The sequence below is a fragment of the Callorhinchus milii genome, unplaced genomic scaffold (genome assembly GCF_018977255.1).
Source record: "Callorhinchus milii isolate IMCB2004 unplaced genomic scaffold, IMCB_Cmil_1.0 Scaffold26, whole genome shotgun sequence".
In the NCBI taxonomy this organism is placed as follows: Eukaryota; Metazoa; Chordata; class Chondrichthyes; order Chimaeriformes; family Callorhinchidae; genus Callorhinchus; species Callorhinchus milii.
The window spans coordinates 3,944,350-3,969,755 of NW_024704767.1; the positions used below are offsets into that span (position 1 = coordinate 3,944,350).

At 37.9% G+C, this 25,406-nt stretch overlaps 1 protein-coding gene across 3 annotated transcripts in view; it reads right to left on the minus strand.

Annotated features, from left to right (window-relative positions):
* Positions 1-2,867: 2,867 nt before the first annotated feature.
* The window catches only part of LOC103187388 (multiple C2 and transmembrane domain-containing protein 2), a 118,880-nt gene continuing 96,341 nt past the window's right edge, over positions 2,868-25,406 (minus strand). For all 3 annotated transcript variants that reach the window (XM_042344076.1, XM_007906849.2, XM_007906863.2), the window contains 4 exons: positions 17,329-17,438; positions 10,351-10,460; positions 8,546-8,643; positions 2,868-6,545 (listed from right to left, as the gene is read on the minus strand). In XM_042344076.1, coding sequence (XP_042200010.1) covers positions 6,477-6,545; positions 8,546-8,643; positions 10,351-10,460; positions 17,329-17,438 — 387 coding nt within the window. In that variant the 3' untranslated portion in view covers positions 2,868-6,476. The remainder of the gene's footprint in view (positions 6,546-8,545; positions 8,644-10,350; positions 10,461-17,328; positions 17,439-25,406) is intronic.

Consider the following 25,406-nt stretch of genomic DNA (forward strand, 5'->3'; position numbering starts at 1 on the left):
AATGCGTTTATTGACCAAAAAAAGACTAAATCTTGATAAAATACCTAAAGCAAAGACCTTAGTAGTCCTCCTACCACAATTAAATCCCTGTTATCACGTGGCAGTCAAGTTACCTTAGGACATCATTAAAATTATTTTCAGTGTGAACATAGAAAAAGTCCCAGGGAAGATAACAACAGAAAATGAGAGATACTATTGAGATGCAGTCAAACCGACAATCCTCATAGTACTTCTCTGAAGTGTCAGTATCAGCACTGAATACTGAGAAGCTCTTACTAAAATTCTATTGTGATCGCTTCACTGTCACCTAGTAATGACTTGATAATTCATTGCTACTTTAATGCGCTATAGGACAGACATGGTGGTTGGGGGGGGGGGGGGTTGGAAGGGGGATGGAAGGGGAGACAAGAGATGGAGCATGTGATGTCGCTTTACATTTTCTTCTCTCGTACATCCAGCCTAGCTGGTTTATCATAATTCAGTCACTTATAAAGTACTTCAAAAGATGGTAAAAATGAGTTGGAGGAAAGTTTCTTGTGTGGGTGTTTGGGGTCTATTCTGAGAACCAATGTGATGCACATTGATGTGATGGTTGGTTTGAACAGCAGCTTTTTAAAAAGCTTTACCAAATCATACTATGTGCGGCTTCTAAAATCTTTATCGCCCCCCTCAAAACTCCAACGTGCGCATCTCAAGCAAGGTCCACAGTATGCCTCGCAGACTGAAGATTTCCCCTTGGGTATAGTAGGTACAGCATGCTCGCTTCAAATGCACTGTTTGGAGCAGGGTTAAAGGGCTTTAAAAATGCCATGACCCTATCCATTAAAGTGAATGCCTGAACTTTCATCATAACTGCTGCATTACAGAGGCATAGACATTAGACAGCTTTCAGTGAGCACCCTTTAACCCTTTCACGAGCGCAGACCTGTATTTACATTTGAGCGAATTATTATACTGTCCAGATGACATGACTCAAGATTAATCTTTGAATGGCTATTTTCATCCTCCTCCTCTCTTCTCCCCTCTCCCCCCACTGCACCCCACCTCTTTGTTTAAACGATGCAATTCTATGGTTTACATCTTGCTGCCACTTTGACAAAGCCGTTCAGTTAAAATGAACTTGTCAATAAAGAAATGCAACATTCGGAGATCACCTGTGTGATTAGAACCAGCATACGGAAGAATGAACTCTTGTGCACAGATCCAGGAACACACGCATTCTTTCAAAAAGTGGTGAAAAAAAGCAGGAAACAATAAAAGAGGCAATCTTCCCCTGCCCGCCACCACTCCCTTCTCTCTCTCTCTCCCTCACACACAACACACACACACTTGATCTGCTTGTTATTTTAAAAATTCAGCTTTTCTCCTTCCTAACCAATACCAACATTTGCTGAAATATTGCTAACACAGACTATAGGAATACAGCTCATTGCTCGAACAGTCGGGATAAGTCTCTTGGGCTAGGATGGCCTTTTACCCTATGGTGACCAGAGGTGTACGGCTTATTCCAGGTAATAATAATAATAATTATTACCCAGCTGAGGTCAATTTGGACAACAGTAGCAGTCTATACTGATTCCCCCAGCTTGGTGTGATCTACACATTTAACTGCCTTGACTGAGTCGGTGAATCCAGGTCACCTATGTAAAATGAGTGTGAGAAGGATCGCGGAACAAAGCCTAGAAGGCACCCCTCAACACCTTTTGATTTCAGCCTCTTATGACTTACCCTCTGCTTACTTCATTTACGCTGCTTTTCTTGTTAACTTGGAGATAAACATCAAGAAAACATGCAATTCATCTCAATAGGATTAATGTGCAAACATCTGCTGCAGTCAAGTTATCAATACGCTGCAATAATTTATTAAAGAGAAATTTATTCCAAAAGAGTGGCTCATAGCGCCTCATGTAGTGCTTGCAACCATTCTGCTATCAGATTCACTCACCTAGTTTTTTCCAGTTACTTTCACAACCAACTTTCCCATGATAGTAAAAATGAGTGAACCATAGAAAAATTGTGCAAACTGACACATGCTTTTAGAATATGTAAACAGTGGAGTTGTGAGAGTGGGGTAGGTAAAGGAAGCATTCTGGCACATAGCCAACATCTGTTGGCAATCTCACTTAAACATTAACCCTCCCAGTGCTGCTTTTCTCTCATTTCTTTCAGTCACAGAACATCTGTTGGCAGATTTTAATTAAGCTTTTCAATTAGAAATGTTAAGTGGAAAATACGCTTTCCAGTAGCTGCAGCTTGGAAGCATTCGAATCAACACATTGTACAGTGCTATGTTGTGGAAGTTATGCTGGAGCTATGGTAGAATTTGTTCATGTCCACAAGGCTGTGGGTTCAAGCCTTACCAAGAACTTGACACTTGAGGTTGCTGACTCCCTGGACCCAAAGCTGGCTAACCCCCTCCCACGAGCACTGAGCTTTATCCTCTGTCAGTCAGGTCACTAGGTGTGTGACTAGGTTTGTGACTCAAAGCTTCTCACCTTTGGGAAAACTAACACGCTGAAGGAATAATACCGGCCAGACAACCACACATCCTCCCCTTCACTCTTTGGAGGGATTGCTTATTGCAACTGTTTTTTTTCTGAATACTGCAAAGATCGGATTCCGGACTTAGAAACCTTTAAAAAGGTTAAGAACAAAGGAATCTGTCTCAAAAGACTGAGGCTGTGGAGTATTCGGTGATTTGTTCATCTGGCCTCCTAGATAGGAAGATATCATGTCGAAGGGAACAGAAACTATTCGATGGAGAGGGGGAGGGGAAGGAAGGAAAGGAGGAAACAGAATAAAAACAATTTTAATTAGAAAATGAGAGACAAGATGCTAAAAATAAAATTCAATTTTATTCTGTGCCAGTCAATACAAATGTTGCATAATTTATAAAAGTTTCAGATGCATTTATTGTGGAATATTTATTTCAGATATGTTCTAGTCTTCTTAAAGATCAGAGAGCAGAAATTATTCTTAAAGTCAAGACAAAGCATTTTAGTTTTGCCTCTTTGTGGACAACCATGCGGCTGTTACTTTTGCACATGGTGCCACCCAAAACTACAATTGTGAATTAAAGACTAAACAGATCAATCTCTGCCCAAGTGGACTTGCTGCCTGTTTTCTTCCATTGCCAGCAGGAGAAAACCAATGGAAGAATCATAAGACATTTGCTGATGGGCTGTTTTTTTAAAAAAAGGAAACCAATGTTTTGGTATGAAAACCCAAATTATACATGCTACGAATGACTGAAATCAAGTTCAATGGAGGACCTGATTCCAGGCTGTAATTAATGGCTATGGCCTTTCTATCTTGTCTCCTGTTTACTGTGTAACACCCTGTTTCAGCAATGGCCCCATATTCCCAAACGATTCATTGACCCAACAGAAGGGAAATTTACAATCAATGGTAAAAGATAAACTGACTTGAATGGAAAGTGAATTTACCAATCTCAATATCACCAGCTGGAAAATTGTGTCCATGATTTCAAGAAAAGAAAGGAGTTAGTTTCTAAGCATTTGGTTTCTTTAATATAATGGCAAAATAGATGTTTAATTACTTTAATGGCTGAATAGGTTACATTCATGTACCTTATTTAAAGGGATGTGTTGTATCAATTTCGACGTGGAGACATATTTTTTAATACTATCATCAATCTACAGCACAAAAATATATCTAAATGCATTTTACCATACTGGTGGCTGTATGTAAAATGAATTGAGCAATCTTAATATAATTCTTAGTGGTTATGAATAAACATAAAGCTAGCCTTAATCTAGCAGCAAAACCACAAACAGAAAGGATTGCTGGTGTATTCAATGGAATGCTGGTGGAATGGGCAGGGATGTGTTTTCTTCTGGTGTTAGAACTGAAACCCATTTTTGGACAGACCTTTGCACTGAATCCAGCAAACAAAATCGAAATTACAATACAAGGAAGCCTTTAAATTTGCATTGTTTTCACAGATCCTTTGCAGTTTACAAACTACCAGCAATCAGATCAGTGAGACCATAGTTAAAAGACAGATGAAAATCAATAAAAGCACCAAACCAACATTTGCATATTGATCAAAGATGAAGCCAGAGGTTATACTACTTCTAGTTCCTTATATCAAAGGTCAATTGACCATCGCCACCCAAATCATACAGCAGCCAGATTGAATGGAATTACTTTTCCAGTCTCTCTGAAGACGGTCTCTGCCAGCCTTGCAATTCTCAGACTCCTGGCTGTGATAAACAACCGTACTTACTGCACTTGTGCAAGGGGAATGATCAAATAAAATAGGACAGAAACAAACACAGCTGTGATCTAAAATATATTTATGATCGAATGACTTTAATAATATAGATACACACCGGAATAAAGTCATTTTGTCAAATATAAGTGAATTTCCTTCATAGGCAGAATACATCGTTTTTGTTTCCTATGGACTATGCTAACAATGTCTCAGTCAGCTGTTTTTGTGTGGCACATAAGGAAGAACAGAAAAAGCGTGGCAAACCCTGCTCTTCAGAAAATACTGCAAAGCTCTTAAGACTGAGATGAAATACCTCCAACAACAACATGTAGAGTAGTATTAACAACCTGCTGTTTTCTATAATTTGAAACTAAGTTTTCTCTCTCCCTCTCTAGTTTCCCCCCGCCATGGTATGCACCATTCAGTTCACTAAAGGGCTACAAGGAAAAGATCAGGCTGCTAACCAGTGCTGCACTTGACCAGGGCCACTTGGAGGTTCAGGGACCCTCAATCTCTGGTTTGCACTCTGTCCCTCAAGAGACATGCCTTGCTACTGCTCAGCAGTTATTCCACATGCTTTGCTTGGGAACAAAGAGCACACCTTGCACAGCCAAAGTAGCGAGAGTTAATCCATTTTGATAAATACCTCGAGTCACCAAGTCGAGTCCCACCAAATAGGGAAGGGAGAAGACTCTCGAATTTGCCAAGCTGCCCAACAATGGGCTAATCCCTCCTGGAAGTGCTGAAGTGGAATTCTCCTGCTTCTCCTGACAAGGTGTGGAGCTGAAAGCAGGCCAGGAAGCTGCAAGAAACAGCTTTGCTGTTCAAGCACAGATTGCATAAAACAGAAACATTGCCATTTTATTAAATATATTTGCAGCAAGTCCAAACCTGCACCTAGTTCTAAAGCTTTTTTTCCCCCCAAAACAGGATTAAACCTGAAATTTATTAAGTTGGTTCAGGGAAACATTTTGAAATAAAGGTTTATGCTGAGTTAGAATAGGACTGGAGGGGTGTAATCCAAAGATTCTAGTCAGGGATTGGAGATACACACACACACACACACTCAGGCACATCATCCTGCTATATTCCTATCACAGCAGCTGACATTTTACATTTAGGATCAGGAACCCTCAAAGATATCACAGTTTTCTTAGAAAACCTCACTTGTGATAACATACAAACCAAACTTTCTCCTAGCACCTGAGACCTTGAGAGCAAACATCAAAAATGGTTATAATGCAAACGAACAGCAAATAAAAAATCACGGCCGTTTGGCACTTTAATCCGTATCTGATTCAATGTGAAACAGAGGCGTTAACTACAGATCGATGTCACTATGATTGACAACATTGATAAAATGTTTAACAGCAAAGGCATTATGAGACGTTGATACAAAAGGTTACAATATCTCAAAAATTACTGACATTAAAATGAGAGTATTGGTAATCAACCAAATTTAGTTTTTTTTTAAGACTCTGAGAAAGAGCAGCACTAAGAAAGCTCGATAGCAAATTAATTCAAAAATACAAATGAAACCTAACTTTCTATAGCATTTTTCTACCTCTTTAACAATGCATTGCAATTTTACAACTTTTTGTATCATATTCATTTCCATATTTGCCCCTAACCTCAGCATTGATCCTCTCTGTAACTTCTCAACATGAAGTTAATCATTAAGGTGTCAGAATATATTGTCCATTTAATTGTTTCTAAATGATCACAATTTAACATAATCGCACAGTATTCACCATCAGGATAGTAAATAAACTATGTAACTCTTTAAGAATTGCAACAAAAACTGTCTGTAACGTCTTGAACGGGATGTGAGAGATTGATAAGTATGAAGGCAACAATGTACTCAGTAAATGAAAAAAGAAAAGAAGTTCACTTGTATTTTTAAATGAAACAGAACTAATTTCATGATGTAAAAGTGCGAATGGAAAAAGAAAAGATGACATAGGAGAAAAATTCTTATAAAATACAATATATACATTATAGTGCTAAAGGATCTTAATATCTTGAAAATGTTACATTCAACTTGTGTGCAGATTGTGCATGTTCAACGTAGAGTATTGCACATCTTTCCGCTGGTATAGAGTCACTTTTAAACCTGGCTGATTAAGATGGTGCCACGATAGATGGTACTTTCTAAACTGGGAAATTGTAGATGGGTACTCTTTGAAGTGGTATCTTCCCCAGACCACTGGAAGCAACAGCGATTCATCTGGCAAGCGAGCTATGAATTGCTTTTCTTCTTCCTAAGAGGGCTGATCCCATTACTCGGTCTCAGTTCAGTGTATTGCACCTGTTAAAACAAACAGACATAATGTTCCAGTTAGGTATCCCCAGTACTGTACATGCTAATGGTTCCCAGAGGAGAACAGAAAAGAAAACTCAGGAAGGTTCAAAGGTAATGAATCAGTTTTAGGACAGAGAAACACAGGCTATTAATTGCGAAAAGGAAGACATTGAACCTATATTTAGCTGGATTATAGAAACAGATCTAACTTGGATGGGCTGTTATACCTCCTACTTATATTTGACATGTCCATAATAGTTAAAGAAATCTATAACTCATGAATAAGCTGCATTGGTGATTGAGTAAGTTAAATAATAAAGAAAAATGGCATCAATTCCTCCTTTACTCTTTATCGATCTGTATTCCCTTCTACAGTTTATCAATCTGTATTCCCCTAATTTGTTCTGATTCAAGTTTTTTCACATCCCTTCAAAATGTGTTGACTTATCATTCTGGCCATGCAAATAATGCAAGTCATCAAATTAGGTCCACTGAAAAAAAGTATTCAACAATCCTTTGATACAGCGAACTGCGCAGAAACGCAATCATATGAAACTCAGCCATAATACTCTACGGATATTGGGGTCATGATGAAAACTGATGCTCAAAACTACTGACTAATGTTAGGTTACATATCAAATCATATGAAAATTGGCTGCCTTTCCCTCTGGATGCAGGGTTAGCCCCAGCCAATCCAAAATGGCAATGCTTCAATAAAAAGTAAACTGGTAGCTGCCACTCTACTTCTGTGAACCAGAATTTCAATCACTGCTGAATAAATACACCACAGTTTGGCGATCCAATGTAGACCAGTCGCCAATAAAGACATCAACTGATCACATTTTTCAACAATGGGTTAAACACATCACAGGTCTCAATTTTCATCCTGTGATTTGTTAAAAAAAAATGTGTTTTTACACAATGGAAACAACACACAAAACAATGCAATTGTGTTTTACAACCAAACAGGAATGAAAGAAAGTGTAAGAGAAATCACACACTGTATAATAGCACTGGAATTCCACTGTCTCAGCTCATTTCCACAATTTAAATATAATTTAAATAATTCTGTCTATCACCGGGGATAAAATTATGTTTGCTTCCATACTCACACAGCGTAATGAAGTGTCTCTTTGCTACAAATAGAGTTACCAACAACTGAAAAAATCAGAAAATTCTCATGAAAAGCCTTTAGCCAGTTTATTCAATTGTTATTGCCTCGTGTTATAAACAACTGGCATTCATTTTTGTCAATGTTTACAAAACATTGTATACTTCCCCAGTTTTCAGCTGCAGGATAGTGCATTAATGTGTCTTGTGGAATCATTATCAGTGGGTTTTAAAGCAACCAACCTTTAGGTTAAACATTAAGGGTGGTGAATTTTCAATCCAAAAATACAACCACAGCATCATCAGTTCTTCTTCTCTTCTTTCCAGGTCTCCCTATCACTCTGTTACCTTGCTCCATGTCTATCCTGTTGTTTTGTTCCCTCAGTAAAGATCCTCTCAGAAGACAGAGGTAACATGCCCTCCTTAGGATCTTCCATTGCAGATTATAAATTGATTTGACTCATGGATGGAATAGTGTTGTCTCTTAATAACATTCCATGACTGGTGAATGGGAGAAGTGGCAACACTGCTGAACAGAGGCATTAAGCTGGTGGGAGGTTAAGGATCAGGATCACTGCTGTCCCCCATTACTAAAGCTTCCTGAAAACATGACTGAGCAGAGCATATTGACCACTCCAGTAATGTCACATAAAGCACCTCAAAAGCCCCGAGATCGCATTTTTTAAATGGAATGTGTCTTAAAGTGCCAGCTGTACCTGCTGTATTAGAGCAGTAAGGTTATTCAGCAGTGACCATTTATACAGTGATTACCAAACTGCATGTATGCTTTAGAAGCAAGTGGGGGGGGCAGACAATATACCATACATCTGCATCCACTTCAAATGTTTTCAAAATTTAAAAAAACTTAGCACGCTACATATTTCTATCACACTCACCTTTTGGATGTCTGATGGAACTCTGGAGATGAAGTCAAGCAACTCATTATTATCGATGGTGTAGGGATTTCTTAGCTTCTTAGTGAATTTGTGCATGCCTGTCAACAGAATTTTTTTTAACATTCACTGGGACAGAAGGAACAGTTTTGCAAGTGAAAATTAGTGAGAAAACAATTACAAAGCTGCAGTCACACGTGTATGCCAGCCTTCAAGTCTCAACCTTATTACCACTCTCTATTCTGTCATCTGGGTTCATTAACAAATACCCCCTTTATAAAATCTCATTTTCTTCAATTGCGAAATCCATTACAAAAGCAGCAGCAGGAGAGCCCTCACCACTCCCAAAAGATAAGATTAGTGTTTGGCTTCCGCATTTCAAATCGAAGTTTATTAGCAACACATTTCCACTCCACGCTCTTAACCACTATACAATACTCCAGTGGATTTTAGTCAGCTCCTGACCTCAACATGTTTGGTCCTGCTGTCTTCACACTTAAACAGCGTAAGAGGGTGTGTGTTGTTTTTAAATATTAAAAAAAAGAAGAAAACATCTGTTGATCTTCTTAAATATTAATATTTTACAATCTAAACAAGTCTTGACAAGCTGGAGGCACTTCCAATATTGGAAAAGTGTTTTGTCCAAATAAGAAATAAGTGACAGACAACACGAGGTGTCACCTAGCAGAATACAACTACGTAACATTGTGGAAGGTGAGAGAGACATCACACTAATTTACAATGTAATATATAGCTACATATATATATATAATATCTATGTATGCAATGTGTTTAATTGTTTTTGGAGTTCCACCAATATACCTATAATGCATATGTGGAGGAACAGAACCAAGCTATTTGCTTTTTGCTTTTCCGAGTACCTCAATAACCCTGATCGTTAATGGGCCGTGGGTTTATTTCAGGCATGGTTGGAGGATATTAAGGACTTTCCGGGATAAGCTTTCATTTTCAACTATATATAAATGTGCAGCAATGAATTCAGGTGCCATGGTTTTAACAATTGCTGCTCCTAGTCACATTGCTTCATTAATCTGCTCAAGGATTAAAAAACCATCTGTCTGAATGGTTTGAAATCAAGTCTGCACAAACATTCAGACTTCTAATGTGACAGTGTTCTTTTGTAAGCTATGAAAGGATTCACCACAATCGCGACCCTGCCCATCTGCGTCTATACGTGTGAGAATGAAGTATCTACTGATATCAACTGAATCACTTCCCCTGCGTGGACGACATTTAGCAAAGTGTTACATTACTGACGGCGAAATGAAAGATCACCTTTCATAGAATTATGGCTCGTGTAGCAATCTGAATAAAGCTTCAAAAGTTTTAGTATTGGCTGTATCACATAGGCATAGCTTCTGAACAATATATAAAAACTATTACAATGAGGTCGAACATGTGACGATTTCGAATAGGATTTCTTAAAGAAACCAAATGTACTTCATTTCAGATCACAGCAACTCTGCTTCGGCACAATCTATTTTTGGAGTAAAGTTTGCGTGGGTCGACGCAATGTATTTTCTTGTTTGGAATCCCTCGTCATTAACAAATCCTGCTAGAAATCGCCATGAGTTAGATCCAGTATTAACTCAGCAAAAGAGCTTCGGAGGGAGAGCAAGGTGATTGTTTGTGCAAAGCGTATGCAGCGTAAATGATTAATATACTTCATATAAACTTCTCAGTTTGTGGCCCCAGCAGTTAACTCACTTGCAAGCTATTTATTGCCCTGCGCAAAGCATAAAATTGTTATTATTGTTCAATTATGACTAATTCAAACACATTCTTACCCCAGATCAACAGGAGGTACCTCACCGGAACAAAATACAATACAATTGTGCAAATAGCGAGCACAAAACAGGCGAGCTTGGACAGGAAAGGTACTGACCAGATAAAGACACTATAAATTAAAAAAAGAGAAAATCAAAATTAATTTTGCAACTAACATTCATGTAATCTTTGTGCAGTTCATTCATAATACATGTTATTTCCTATCCGGATTATATTCCTTTGATTTGAGCATGGAAAGACACACAATTATAAAACTGGATATTTCTTTAAGAAAACTCACTCGTTTATTGCCTTTGTTGGAAACGAGAACAGAATCGAATCTCAGCTCGCGGACAAAAGTAGTTTCCATAAACCCTAGGAGCACTGGATTCATTCTGCAGTTTTCCCAAATGAACTCACTTTACATAATTATTGATTTGTAAGTATTATTATGACATAGATTAAGTATTGTCCCAGTAAAAGGAACACTCCAAGGAACAGCATGTAAAAAATATAGCTCAGAAACTAACCATTAGAGTATGTCCTGCTAAAATTGTACTCGTTATTCATTTTTCTTTTTTTTTGCCTTCTTCAATTTTTGAATGCCCTTGTTAATTTATATCAAATTTAATTTGGGCATTCTTTAAAATACCTGACTTACAAAAAAAATTATGTTACCCTTTGTTTCTTCTGGGACACTGCTGGTGTCTTTACTTACCATAACATTCAACATGAAATACAAGTTTATTATTTATTTCCAAATCAGCATCCCTTTATTTTATTGCATTATTAATTTAGGTTCCGACTGCCTTGTGATACAGATACCAGGTGTAAAAGGCCCACCCTTGTGTCTCTACTTCAAAGAAACACAGTGTCTTTCTCCCAGAAATCCTGACTCATATTTCCCTCCTCACCCAAATATACCCCCAAACTCAAGCCATCTGCTCATGCCCTTGTTATTCGTGGAATGTCGCTAACACAAGATTAGCTGCAACATTTGCCTATGTAACAGCATTCACTTTCATTTCTAACCAACCTTATTTCATAAAGCTCTTTAATGCATTTATTATATTTAAAAGTATTACCTAATATGTATTCTTTTGGCTTTCAGTTTTGCACCTGTGTCTACGAGAACAGTCAGTGCTAGCAATGGGAATTATACAAGACGAATTAAGGAAAATGGTTAACGCCAAAAAGTGGGTTGGTGGAAGAATCCAATGATCCAAAAGAAAGACTAGAGAAAGAGAGGGAGGAAGTGTGTGTGACTGGACATCAGGTGAGGAAAGGAGCGGCTCAGCTGTGACATCCCCCATGGTCGAATCGCCTGCCAAATCTATCTATCTCATCTCACAGTTGAAGAATGGTACTTTGGGCAATGTACCAGAGGGCAGTCAGTTCCTGTGGAAACATATCCCAGTGTGACTTAACACCTTCGGGGGGAGGGAGGGAGAGAGATAATACTTGACTAGCATTAACTTCCTGTTTATATTGGGCACATGGGTTGCTAAATTTGATACAAAAGCTGCTAAATTTGACTGAAAAACTCACCAGGTTACTAATCTTAGAAACAATTACATTGATTCAACTGGTATCGCAGTTCTTGCAAACATTATTAAACAATTAAATGGAATTGAAAATCATATCAATGTTGTGCAGCGATAAAACAAAATACTGTACAATGCAGAAAACCCAGCCCAGAAGGGGAAGAGCAAAGGTACATGGATACAGCAGCAAATCATTACGATATCATTAAGATATCATCTGGGTTACGATTTGATAGCATTAATAAACTTTTTGTTCAGCTCTTATAATTAAATTTATAGTGGAGGGAGGGAGATGTGCAATTCTCTGATATTTGACTATATTGGAGTATCAGAGTTGAGTTGTGTTAACCAGACAGATCTAAGTGCCTGCCTGGAAAGGCAGATGTCTAAACGTAAGGGATTTTTCTTATGTGTAATGGTTAATTACGTAAGTGGTGAATTGTGAGAAGCCCTGCAGTCCTAATTTCACCTTTCACTCGGTATAATGAATTATTTTGCTCTCAAAATAAGAATGTGGATATATTTTATTCTTGGATCCAGAAGGTTTATTTTCAATGACCAACTTGCTTCAGGAATTTTGCACACTGGATTTTTGTACTTTGGATTCAATTTCTTTATAGAAGGGAATCAATTCCAGGGAGAGTATGCAGATTCCGTTCAAATTCACTGGAATTTCCAGGTGTAGGTGGAATGCATGGCACTCAGTTCAGATTGGATACTCTTAAGCATGATGATGGGTTTCCATGGAGCGTCAAGACACCAGACTGAGCAAACAAAAATCTAATTTCTTTACAGAAGGAATCAGTTGGACCAAATATAATCTTATTACGTTTCTTGAATCGACTGGGGTAGTTTCAGTGAAACTTTTTTTTAAAAAACATCAACACATCTAATGATTTACTGCAGTTACATTTGCACTGTGAGGCGAGGCCGCAGAGGTAAAATCTATTGGATATAAATTCTCCCTCTTGCTCAATGTAAATCGGAACAGACATTGTATTGTCAACATGATGTGCATCCCATTTAAAACCACTTCCAGGGGGTTTGTCCACTGTTCGGCTATTGTGAGGTTGGCAGGCGTGTATTGAAGTGGGTGGGAAATTAATAAAATTGCCCTGAGGGTAGATTTTGTATTTTTTTAAAAATATATATATATTATATATCTACAGTACAACAGGCGAATTGAGAACCCGTGGAAACAAAAAATTGATCACATTTCCACAAGATTTAGCTTTGGAGTAAATGATTTCTCCATTTAAAATAAATCAAATTGAATTTGCCAGAGATAATACAAGATTTTATTGATCCTTTTCTCTGGCAAAACTGGTACTAAAGTGCTGTGAGGTCAGTGACCCTGTTCACCCACTTTTCCCTCTGAAATCCTCGTGATAACTCTCAAAATCTCAGGCAAGAGTGACAAAGTGAAACTTAGAATGAAAAGGGAGAGCAATGAATTATCGGAGGTGCGTCTTTTGGATGAGATGTTAAACCCAGGTCCTGTGTATGCCTATTCAAATGGATGTTAAAGATCCCATGGCACGATTCGAAAAAGGTAATTTCTCTTGGTGTCCTGGACAACAATCCCCCAGATAAAAATTGCTCTTTCACATCACAGCCATTTGTGGGACACTGCCATGCACAAATTGGCTGCTGTGATCGCCTACAAATATGTCACTGAAAATAAAATAATCCTTACGTTTGATAGTAGAGCATTTTATTATTATCATTAAATGTCTCAAATTGCTTCACAAGATATGCTGGGAAGTGTAGTGACTATGTATTTTGTAGGCAAAATGCACTGTGGAGCAAATCCTTTGAAGCACTTTGAGAGGTTTTGACAACATGATAAGGTGCTTTATCAAATCGCAGGATTATTATTATACTGCTCCCGGACAGGTATCACAAATCCTGGCACTCCCTACATCCGCCAGCAATGGGTAACCCTGCAAAGCTCAAAATAACCTTCTACAACAAAGATTCAACTCCAGCATTGTGGCTGCGGTTACTAAAGGGACATAGTCTATTTCATTATCGGTGCAGATGACTGAAAGATCTCTTTTTGTCCCAGTTATCATCACTTGTCTTCAACTGTGAACCCTACTGCATATTCCCTTCCCATTTTTTAGGTCTCTGCTGAAGCCCTTTCTTTTCGACCGTGCCTTTGGTCACCTTCCTCCCCTGGCTCGGCCCCGGGATCCGTTACTGTAAAGCGCTCTGAGACGCCGTCCGGCGTGGAAGGCGCTATATAAGTCCAAGTTGTCGTTGTTGTTGTTGAAAGTCTTCTCTCCCCATCAGTCTTTCACATTAAAGCTCTTTGTTTGAAACCGAGCTGATTTTATAAAAGCAAACCTGGAACTCCTATTCTAAACGTAGGTCTTGCATTGATGGTGAATTAATCCTCTTTGGTACAAAGAACAGGATGGAAAAAGCCTCAAAAAGGCACCTATTTCACATAAAACTAACTTATTAATTAAAAATCCAGAGTGACATGGCATAATCAAACTTTAATCATTTTACATTAATATATGCATTTGCCAATGGTAGAATCATAATACTAATTTCTTCTGTTTGAAATCCCAGTTACCCCAGGGAAATACATCGGATAACATGCTCACAGCCTCATTATCACCCTTTCGAGGTCTACTTCAATGCACCTGGGACAGAGTTAAAGAGAACGTCCTAAATACATTATAACTGCGAGGATGCAGACAGCTGTCTGTTTGTCAATAAACTAAGCAATAATTAATTACTGCATTGGTGTAAGCACAAAGTGAAACCCAGTGCTTGCACTCCTGTTTCATGTCGCTCACTAATAGTCTGCAAACTCAAGGACACAATCAACTTAGAATAACACTTAATGACACTCTACCTCTGAAACTCTTTATGTGTTGTGATGTGATCTATAGCCTATAAGTCGATAGTTTCTTAAACTAATGTAGTATGATCCAAGATATAGTCTCATTGCTGCATGGGATTGCTCATACAAAATAATTTTTAACATATCCAGGCATTGAGCTACATACCACTCCCTATATTGCAGGAATATCCAGAATAGTAAAATTTCATTGCCTTGGATTTCAGTCATTCATTATTGAAAATGAAAAGAAATAATGATGAATCAGTGTAAGACACTGGTTTGGCCACAGCTAGAATATTGTATGCACTTTTGGGTGCGCATTACAGAAATTAAATAAGAAGCATGGAGAGGATGATAGTGGAGGTTCACAAGGATGATATGAAAGGATATAGCTACGAGGAGAGCAAGAGTGGTTAGGCTTCTTCTCGTAGGAGCAACAATGGTTGAGGGGTGATATGATAGAGGTGTTTAAGATAATGAAAGGGTTTGAGAAAATTAATTGTAAAGCACTCGTTCCGCTGGAAAAGAACTCGAGAACAAGAGAACATGGCTTCAAGGTTGTGGCTAGGTGTAAAAGTTTGGAAGAACTTCCTCTCCCAGAGAGTTGCCATGGTATAGAATAAAATGTCAAGCAAAGCTGTTGCTACAAGAAACTACACTCAAAGCACAAGTAAACACAAATAAATGAATTTAACATAGATAGTAAACAGTATTATCCACACTCGATTTATAGATCCACTAAGGCAAGGTAAATTTATGGTTATTCAAACTGTTAGGTACATTGTTAACTTATAAATGCACTGTGGGATTGACATAAAGTAAGCTAATGAGTTTAGAGAGAATTAAAATTCCTTCTCTTAATTCACTTTTTGAGAACGACAAACGAATTATAAATTGTCAGAATTTATGACAAGGCTGATTGATTGTCTAATGAATGTTTAATCATGTGATGGAGGCTGGTTCAATGAATATTCATATACATGCAGTCAAATTTAATAACCACACTTTAGCGTATCCTACAGAATAAATTTGTTAATTGAGGTATGTCTCCAGTCTTTGCTACAGGCTTTTACAGTGTCATTAAATTGCAAAAAGGTATTGGAAAACACAAAGACCAACAGACATGATTATGAACAAAATCAATGACCAAAAACTATTTATTTGTTGATTAAATCAGAACAATATATGATCACTGACAGTTTTATTGTGTGCCCAGACATTCAGTGTATGATGTGAATGGTGATTTTAAAGGACTACACATTGAGAATATTTTACTGAAGGCTTATTCTCACTTTCAAGAAACCTAGTGAACATAAGAGAAAAAATACTTCCTCTCCGTTTTTGGTCATCCGAGTGTCTGACATGCGAAACCCATCACCATGCTTAAGAGTACCCAAACCATGTTTGTCATGCAAATCCCTGCGTCTGGAATGGAATGTGCACTCTCTCCCGGGAGGGATGCACCCCACTCACCTAATTCCAGAGAGTGTTAGGTTCAGGTTGGCAAGAGCCAAGGCTTGGGAACGCCCAAAGCATACACTGGGGTATTGCTGAAGCTTAACTAGTTAAAATCTTTCCTTCTTAAACATCATTTACAACCAGCAAACAATGCAAAGCCAAAGGCAACTTATCCACTTAAAGGTAAATCTGGAAAGAACAAAGTTTATAGAGTTTGTATTTTCTTGCCCCCATCTAATCCAGTTCAAGAGTATTCAATTCCTACTGTAGACAAGCCATTTCTAGTATTGGAAGAATTGTCTTCAACGCACACGCTTTGCTGGCAATGTAGCTCTGATCATCTGAGCGAGATATTGAACCGCTGTCTAATGGATTTTGCTGCAACATTTTGAAAGTTACTGTACTGTGTTTTATTGGATTCTTTACTTAACTAAAGTGGTCAGATCAGGGGCACTCAGAAGGGCAGGGTGAATATACAAGAAATCGTATTGATGTAATCAGTGACTGCTTCTTGACACAACATGTGAAACAGAGTACAAGATAGATTTAGTGTTTACCAGGCCAACAGAATTACCCCGCAAAGTTGGCTATATAAAAGGAGCTGTCATGCATGGATCACTCAAAAGAAGCAACAATTCATTATAAACAAGTTACAAAAAGATCAGTACGTTAACAAGATCATTGTATGATAAACTATCGATTCCCCTGCTCAGTCAAATTGATAAATTGGGCAAGGGGCTAAGGGAAGGCTACCTATACGCACCTCTCAATGGGCAGTTAGAGAGGAAAATTGGTAGTGGCATGTCAGCCTACCTGCCATTTCAGGAATGCAGAAGACAGTGCAAATAATACCTTACAAACTTTCAGGGAATACAGTGATATTGAGACAATCATTAATGTATATAAAATTGTAACTTTAACAAGATCAAAAAATTATCTCACAAAGGGGCTAAGCATGGCTTTGATAAGACAATATATTTATATTGGCTACACTTAACTACTCACTGACAATTATAAAGCATATTCTTGTACTCTGCACTTACATTGAAATTGAGCATCAACCAAATTAAAATCATGTTACAATGAAGAACTGTATGTAAAATCATGTTACATAGTTTAAAAACAGCCACGATACTTACTTTTTGATTCTCTCTCCAAATGATGCTATTGTATCTAGAATGTTTTGTCCTGAGATGACAATATCTTGAACCATGTGAATTTTATCTATTAATCCCTTCTTCTCCAAGTCCTGAAACACAAAACAAGCAAATTTGTTAAATAAATTGAAAGTTTTTTTTAAAAAAAAGAAAAAGGCGCTTTTGGAACATGACTAGAACATTAACACAGTCCTGGATACAACTTCAATGGCAAGTGATGAAGCTGTTGAGGTTCAAGGATGTCTAATGTTCTGATGTCCAGGACTCCGATGATGTGATAATTATCACCAAATTACCATCGGGGATAATTATCACATTGGATGTCACAATTTTCAACCTCATATTTGTCATTCCATGGTTATTCACTTCATGGCTGTCTATGAGCCAGTGACGTATGTATATTGGCTGCTGGGTTTGCTCACAAAACACCCATTCATCCACCTTGCAATATATCCTGTGAAGTACTTTGGGACATCCTTCTGATAATAAAGGGATTTTAACAAATGTAAGGATTATTATTTTTTGAACTACACATCAACTACCTCTTTGCAACATGAAAAGAAAATCTCCTAACCTAGCCTTTTGCTCTTCTTGTTACTATCCTATATCCTATATTTATGGGTAACCTTTCAAATGCTGAATGAAAATCTTCAATAGCAGTGGTAATGTTTTAATGGGTGAAAAACAGTTTCCATCAAATTCATCCAGCGCTAAATATGGACGTACAGTCCAAATTGAGAGTAAAGCATAAATCACTCGATGTATATAGTATAAATTTCTCGAGAAAACATCAGATCTAATGTCATTTCTCAATTCTGTGGAAGGATTTGGCTGGCAGTGCAATAGGGCTGTTAATCACACAAATGACAACTGAAAAATAACTAATCGTATTCACTTCCACAGAATCTACCCCAGTTTGGAAACTGGTGTTTGCTTTGATGCAGTTCAGTAATGTAAATACAGTTTGTTTCCTCAGCCCAACCATGAATAACAGCTGGGCATCAGTGGCAACCATGCATGAAACACTGTCTGCCGTTTGCTGAGAGTGAGAATGGGCAGCGTGCTGTTAATGCTGTGGAGTTGAGTAAAGATTCCCTACGAATATCCAGGACAAGTTTACACTTGTAGCTTTATGTGCAAAGTACAACTGACAGCAGAAGCCTGCCTCATGCTGGGTTTCTTCTCACTTTCTGATCGAACAACACAACAAGATGAAAACACTACTTTACAACAGAATGCATTACTGCCCACAGAAGAAAGATTTTGTACCGACTCCAGTGTGAAACAACACTTCATTGTAGCTTGTGTCAAAATAAAAGCAAAACACACTGTTTTCCAGACTAGTTTACAACCTCCATTCTGAATCAATGTTCTCCCATCTCTAAACAATGTTTTATCACCTTTAGGCAGAGGATTACATACAGTTACCTAGACAGTTGCAGATGGAAACAGACTATTTGGCCCAACAAGTCCATGCTAGTATATACACTCCATAGAAAGTTAGGCTCCATCCCTCCTAATCCCCTATCTTGCATGCATCAAGTTTCTTCTTAAATACATTGATAGTTTATATTTATAATAATAATTTTTGCATTTGATGTCTTCGACGCCTCTCAAAGCGCTTCACAGAATATACTGTAAAGTGAACTGACTGTATATTTTGTGGGCGAAATGCAGCAGCCAATTGCACACAGCAGCGTCCCACAAATAGGCGTGGATTGAGTGACTGATTTGTTTATTTACTTTCTGCTTCAACCACAGCATTCAGCAGCGAGTTCCACATTCTCACCCTCCTATGTAATTTTTCCCTTGGCTTTTAATCTTAAATCTGCTTTGACATACTATACACTTGCAAGTCACAAGTGCCAGAAAGAAAATCCCCATTTGCCAAGCTCCCAAACTCTGTTGTACCTTCGGGGAGCTGCCAAAAAGGAGGCTAAGTGCTTTCCCACAGAGATGAAGGAACAGTCATATCACACTCTGCTCATGCACTTCCCAGCGACCATCTCAAGAGCAGGCCTGCTTGTTCGCCTTGTCCAACAGGGAATGATGCTGTGCACGGAGACTTGAAAAAGGGCACGAAAAAAGATTTAAAAAGAGTGGGAAGAGACTAAAACCTTCACATATGGAAAATAATTGTGTTCATTTAGCTTTAACATACTGTTGCTACCATTTCCACTCCAACCTAGTGTATAAGGTTGTGTGTTGTGGGTCATTTCAAAACACCATTAACCTGGGCTGGATGTGAACCTACATCTCAGAGGTTGAAAGCACAATGCTCCTGCAGACCACGATATTTAAGGTTTCTTTACCAAAAGACTCATGTCAGTCGTACAAACACGTATGCATGTCAATGGCAGATTAGCGATGAGTAGCTCAAAGCAGCAAGAGGTGAACACTTCAGCACTTAACACTTTGGTGCTACAAAGCATTAAAGTGCATCCATCTGAAAGAGTTACTCTGAATGAACCTTGCCCTGCAGATGGCATTTAAGAAATTCGACAGACTGAATAATATTTCCATTGCCCAGTGAAAATACAGTTCAGGAGACAAGATCATATATACACAAAAAATATACAAATGGGTGAATCACCATTTGCTGCAGGCAACTTATTTGGGTGTATTTATATTGTTTGTTTCTGTGGCAAATCACCAAGATTTTGGAAGGGATTGGACACAGATGTCGCCACTTCTGCTTTGAATTCTGCCCCAGGAGAATAAATGGGACAAATACCTAGTTGTTTAGTATCCTGCAAGCTAAATGAATCAATATTCCCAGTTTTCAGCTGACCAGCAATTCTAATCAGCAGACACAGGTTAGTGTTAAAAACGAGGTAATGTTGTTTCCTCAATCATCTTGAATCCTTTTGAAGATACCAAAGCCACAACACACATGCTGCTTGCAACAATATCACCGCTGCAGGGAAGTGGTATCTCATCCTTTCCTTCTGAAGCATAATTTAAATCTCTTCAACCAGATGTTAATTGTTGGGGTAGAAAAGAACCCGTAGGTTATGAATCATAGAATCACAGAAATTTTAGCAAAGGAGATCTTTAGGAACCTATCGAACCTATGTTGAAGCTGTCTACCCTAATCTCAGCTCTATGCCTGTGCTTCTCTACATTTTTTTTAAACCTTGAATCCAATTTTCCTTTAGACCTTAAGTCAAATTTATCCCGTAGATTCGGGGAGAAGAGCAAACTTGTTATATGTCTTCTCTGTTGAAATGGAACCCAAATACTTGTGTCATTTCAAGAGTGATCTGTTTCTTGAATGAAATTCTGGCACAGTGGGTGCAAAAACATTCTTTCTTGTGATTTTAATGGACGATTCCTGGACTGAGGTTTGTCTTGTGGTAATGATTTTTTTCTCTCGATGAAATCCTCACAAACTCTGATCTAATTTGCGGGTTGTGTTAAGCATGTTTAAGCACGAGAAGGATTACAGGCTCCCTTAGCTATATTAACAATCGTTAATCCTTTTCATTGGGCGCTAATTGCATAATTAAGGGTAACCCGTAATCCCCCTCCCTACACACACGTTTACACATGGTTTACAGAACTCGCAAATTAGATCCCAGCACCCGCCTAATGAAACACAAACTAGCCTCAGCATGAGCAACACAAAATCGCCAAAATCGGATCAAGTGAATCAGATGAAATCAGATCAAACGTCATTCTGTACACAAGACAATGCCCTCCATATAAAGCAAGCTCACAGAACAGTGGCAAATCAAAGGAAAATATGTTCTTCAATACATCAGGCAATAATTACATGATACAACTAGATGAGCATCACCACTCAAGATTAATGTCACGTTCCATACGCCAGAAGCATATCACTGAATGTAGCCCTTTCAATTGGATTGGGGGAGGGGGTGAAAAGAGATGTCATACCCACAACCAGATGAGGTATTCAGTAACCTTGTATTTATCAATAATGCGATAATTATCACAGGGGATAATCCTCACTATCTTATATTTATTTCTCTTGTTTATGGACACCCCAACCAATGGAAATGTATCTATGTTAACATTATTGAATCCTTTTATAATTTTAAACACATTGGTCCAAGCACACACCATTCTCGAAACTAAAGGATGATTAAAGCATCCTAGAGACGTAGCAAGACTTTCTCTTATTCTGCATAATTACAATGACAACTGATCAAAACAAAGCACAACTGGAGTGCATGGCAACAGATTTTGGCGGTTGGGTAGGAGCCCAAAATCACATTGGTTAAAGGCTGGAAATTGGTGACAGAAAGTCAAGTGTGCCTGTCAGGCAAACATATCTAGTCCATCTGCCAACAAAGGCCTGGAAGAATCATCAACTGAACCTTAAAGTTGGAATCAGTCAAAAGGAGAACTGACAGCAAGAAGTTATCATCAGACTACCCTAGGACGTATATAAAAAGCTGCCAATCTTTTTAAGCGGGCGAGCCTTTTGAGGGTCTGAAGCTCAAATGCAATTCCTCATCTTACTTTGTGTTTTTTTGGAATGAATCTAAAATATCTGTCATTTTTGCATGGTAGTAGCATAAAACCCAGTTCATAGTTGGAATTTTGCTGACATTAGACCATTTCAAATCAGGCTGAAGTGAGCCAATTTCCATTGAACTTAACCTGGTTCACTCATGTCCAGTTCAATATTACTTTTCGGCATCTGTGCTGTTTTGCACTAAGACTTCATATCATTGATCTGTAGATGGCTGGATTTTCACAGAGTTTTCTAAAAATCACAGTACTTCGTTAAAAGTAAATTCCGCAAAAGATAAATCTTAACTCTCGCAAAGACTATTGAGCGTCATTTTTAAATTTGTGCTGGAAGCATGGGAATAATAACACTCTGTAATAGAGTCTAAAGAAACACTTTCTGCAGACATCATCTTCTACCTTTAACCCCATGGGAAAACACATCAAGGCACAGGCCTCTTAGCCCTAAGTGATCATGAGTCACCTCACAACAAATTAGACCACATATTATAACAAACCAGGACAACACTGAGCTTTTAACATTTGAGGGCCGTGGAGACATTCTGAAGCTTTTGCTAAATGCCACCTTGTATTTAACAAGCTGTGCTCCTCCACTATATGTACCATTCTAAGTTTTATTAAGGAACTCAAGTGGAAAATGGGTTAGAGGTAAACTCAAGGCTAGCAAAAAGACACTGTCCTCGGGTGGCTAGGGAATACTTCAAGCCATGAGCATTTAAAATCCAGGGAAAATATGCTCCTCTGCTCAAGTGGTTTGCTCCCATAAACGTTTAACATGGTGCAGATAGAAAAACTTTCAAAATATCAAACATGATTTATTGTGAAGAAGCTTTATAAAGTTTACGAAGGTAATGTTTCACAGTGAACTCTCCTAATTTACTCCTGTAACCTTGGCGGTTAACACTTAATGCAAGACAATAAAAGCAACAAGTAATCTCTGAAGCAGCCATTTTATTTGCCTATGGATGTCCTATAACAATGAGCAGAGTTGTAGGTAATAAATTGTTCACTACTGGAGTTAAATTTAATAATAATTATAATTCTTGCATTTGATATAGCGCCTTTTCACACCTTTGAGGCGCCTCAAAGCGCTTCACAGAATATACTGTCGTGGATTGACTGCATAATGTGTGGGCAAAATGTAGCAGCCAATTGCGCATAGCTGGCTAACAATTCCCCAGATAAAATTGATCAATAACTTTGTGTCTGCTTGTGGGTTTTTGCTGTGCACAAATGGGCTGGTCTACAAATGCAGCTAAATGCAGTCACTGCACTTAACATTGTGTAAAATCATTTGAAGCACTTTCAGACACCCTCCTGACATGAAAGGTGTTAGACCAAATGCAAGGTTCAGTATTAATTATTATTACAATTATAAAGTAAGTTTAAGATTTCACTAAAGTCACCTGGAGAGCAATGTCAGAAATATTGCGGAAAAGGGGAAACTGTGCAAAAAAAAAGATAATTACTATTGGAAGCTTTGTGAGAAGGCAAAAGTAATGAGGCAGACTTAAAAGAAAAAGGAGACTGCCCAGAGAAAAAGCGATAACATTAATACATGCAGATATTAACCTGTGCTCCGAAAGGCAGAAAAAAATTGTTGTAATGGAAACAAAACTTGCAGATGGAAAGATTGAAATGTACCTAAGGAATAGCTGCTGTAATAACAGGGGAGGTGATGGTGGGGGGTGGGGGGTGGGGGGAAACGAAAGGAAATATAACTAAACAAAGACATTATCCAGGACTAAAAGGGAGGAAATAAGAAATGCCACGGTGAGATCAAAGTGATTCGTTTAAAAATTCAATACTTTGATAAAGTTGCCATGCAGAGAGGCTCAAAGAATAGTCATCCTTTAATAAAAAATGCTTGTTGTGTTTAACCAGAATGAAAACATGGTTCCTTCAAGTGAATTTATTGCTTAGCGGGAGAATCTACTCACTCACCCAGTAGGTACTTACATCAGGTTAAGATGCATTTATGGCTTATTTAACATTTGAAATTTCAGCTATAACATCTTAACATTGCAGAAAAACATTTGATGGTGGTTTACCTTTTCATGTTCTAGGATTTATTTTATACACTTTTTTTCTTCTTCCTCCAACTTTCAGAAACTGTATAAATTATTTGCATTGGTTTTGTTCATTCCCCTTTCATATGATTTTGGACAAGTTTATAAAACCAGTTAATATCAAATTACCAAACTTTTCATGTTCTAGGATTTATTTTATACATTTTTTTTCTTCTTCCTCCAACCTTCAGAAACTGTATAAATTATTTGCATTGGTTTTGTTCATTCCCCTTTCATATGATTTTGGACAAGTTTATAAAACCAGTTAATATCAAATTACCACAATGTAGGTAAATTCTGACTAGATTTATTATGGCCATTTATCTTACAAAGAATGTTACAGCACAGAAACAGACCAGTATATTCTGTGAAGAGTTTTGAGACATCTTGAAGATGTGATAAGGCACTATATCAAATGCAAGGATTATTATTATTAGGCCCAACTAGTCTGTACAATTTTTTATACTCCACACGAGTCTCCACCCATCCTAATCCACTCTTCTATATTCCTTTCTATCATGTACGCATCAAGTTTCCTCTTAAATAATTCTTGCATACAGTGATGCACCATCATACCACCTTTGTGTGTCAAATAAAGTACGGATACTGCAAAATACTTTAGATTTATTTTGATATTGTCATCACACAAAAATGCGTTTCTACTTTCCTCGGTTTAGCGTCATTTATTCCTGTCCGAAACAGATTCTGTTCTCTAAGAAGGGAGTTCTTGTCATGAAAGGTTTTGCTGCAAATAGAGCAAGAGGAAATAGACTTGTAGACCAAGACAGTGACAGACTGCGGATTTTAATACTTTATACAGAGAGTGGTGACTATGTGAAATAGACTACCCAACGTAGACTGCATAAAACAAATTCAAGAGAGAGAATTAGACAGTTTATTTAATGAAGAATTCCATTGAGAAGCAGTAGAGGTCCAGTTGTGTAAGATCATTAACGTATGTTATTCATTTTAAAGTTTTTTTTAAAATAAAAATCTTCGGGGCCAGTTAGACGGACGTTGGAATTTTTTTCTTGTTTGTCTGTACATTCCTATGTTCTATCTTCCTATGTAATAAAACAGTCTCCCAAGACCCTGAGAACAAAGTCTCGGGTACACACTTTGAAAATTACATTCTTTCCTACCGTGATCTAAAAGTATCGTGGGGGCACTTAAAGCATCTCCACCTCATGGGCCGATTCTCCGATCTTCTGTACATGCTGTGACCTTTGTGGCATGGGCTTATAAAAGGACAAGCAGAAAGTAACTTCCCCCCACCCCCCAACACACACACATGTGTATGTTTTAGGATGAGTCCAAAGAGAAGCATGATCCAGGACAGGGGTTAATTTGTGTGAATGGAGGAACACAAAATGAAAGCCAGGCTTGATGTGATGATTTTCCTTTGTGAATCAGCTCTTAATTCTACTTTAATAAAGAAAATCAGCATGAATTAGGTCAGAGTTAATAGCTACAATCAGGATCGGATTTTTTAAA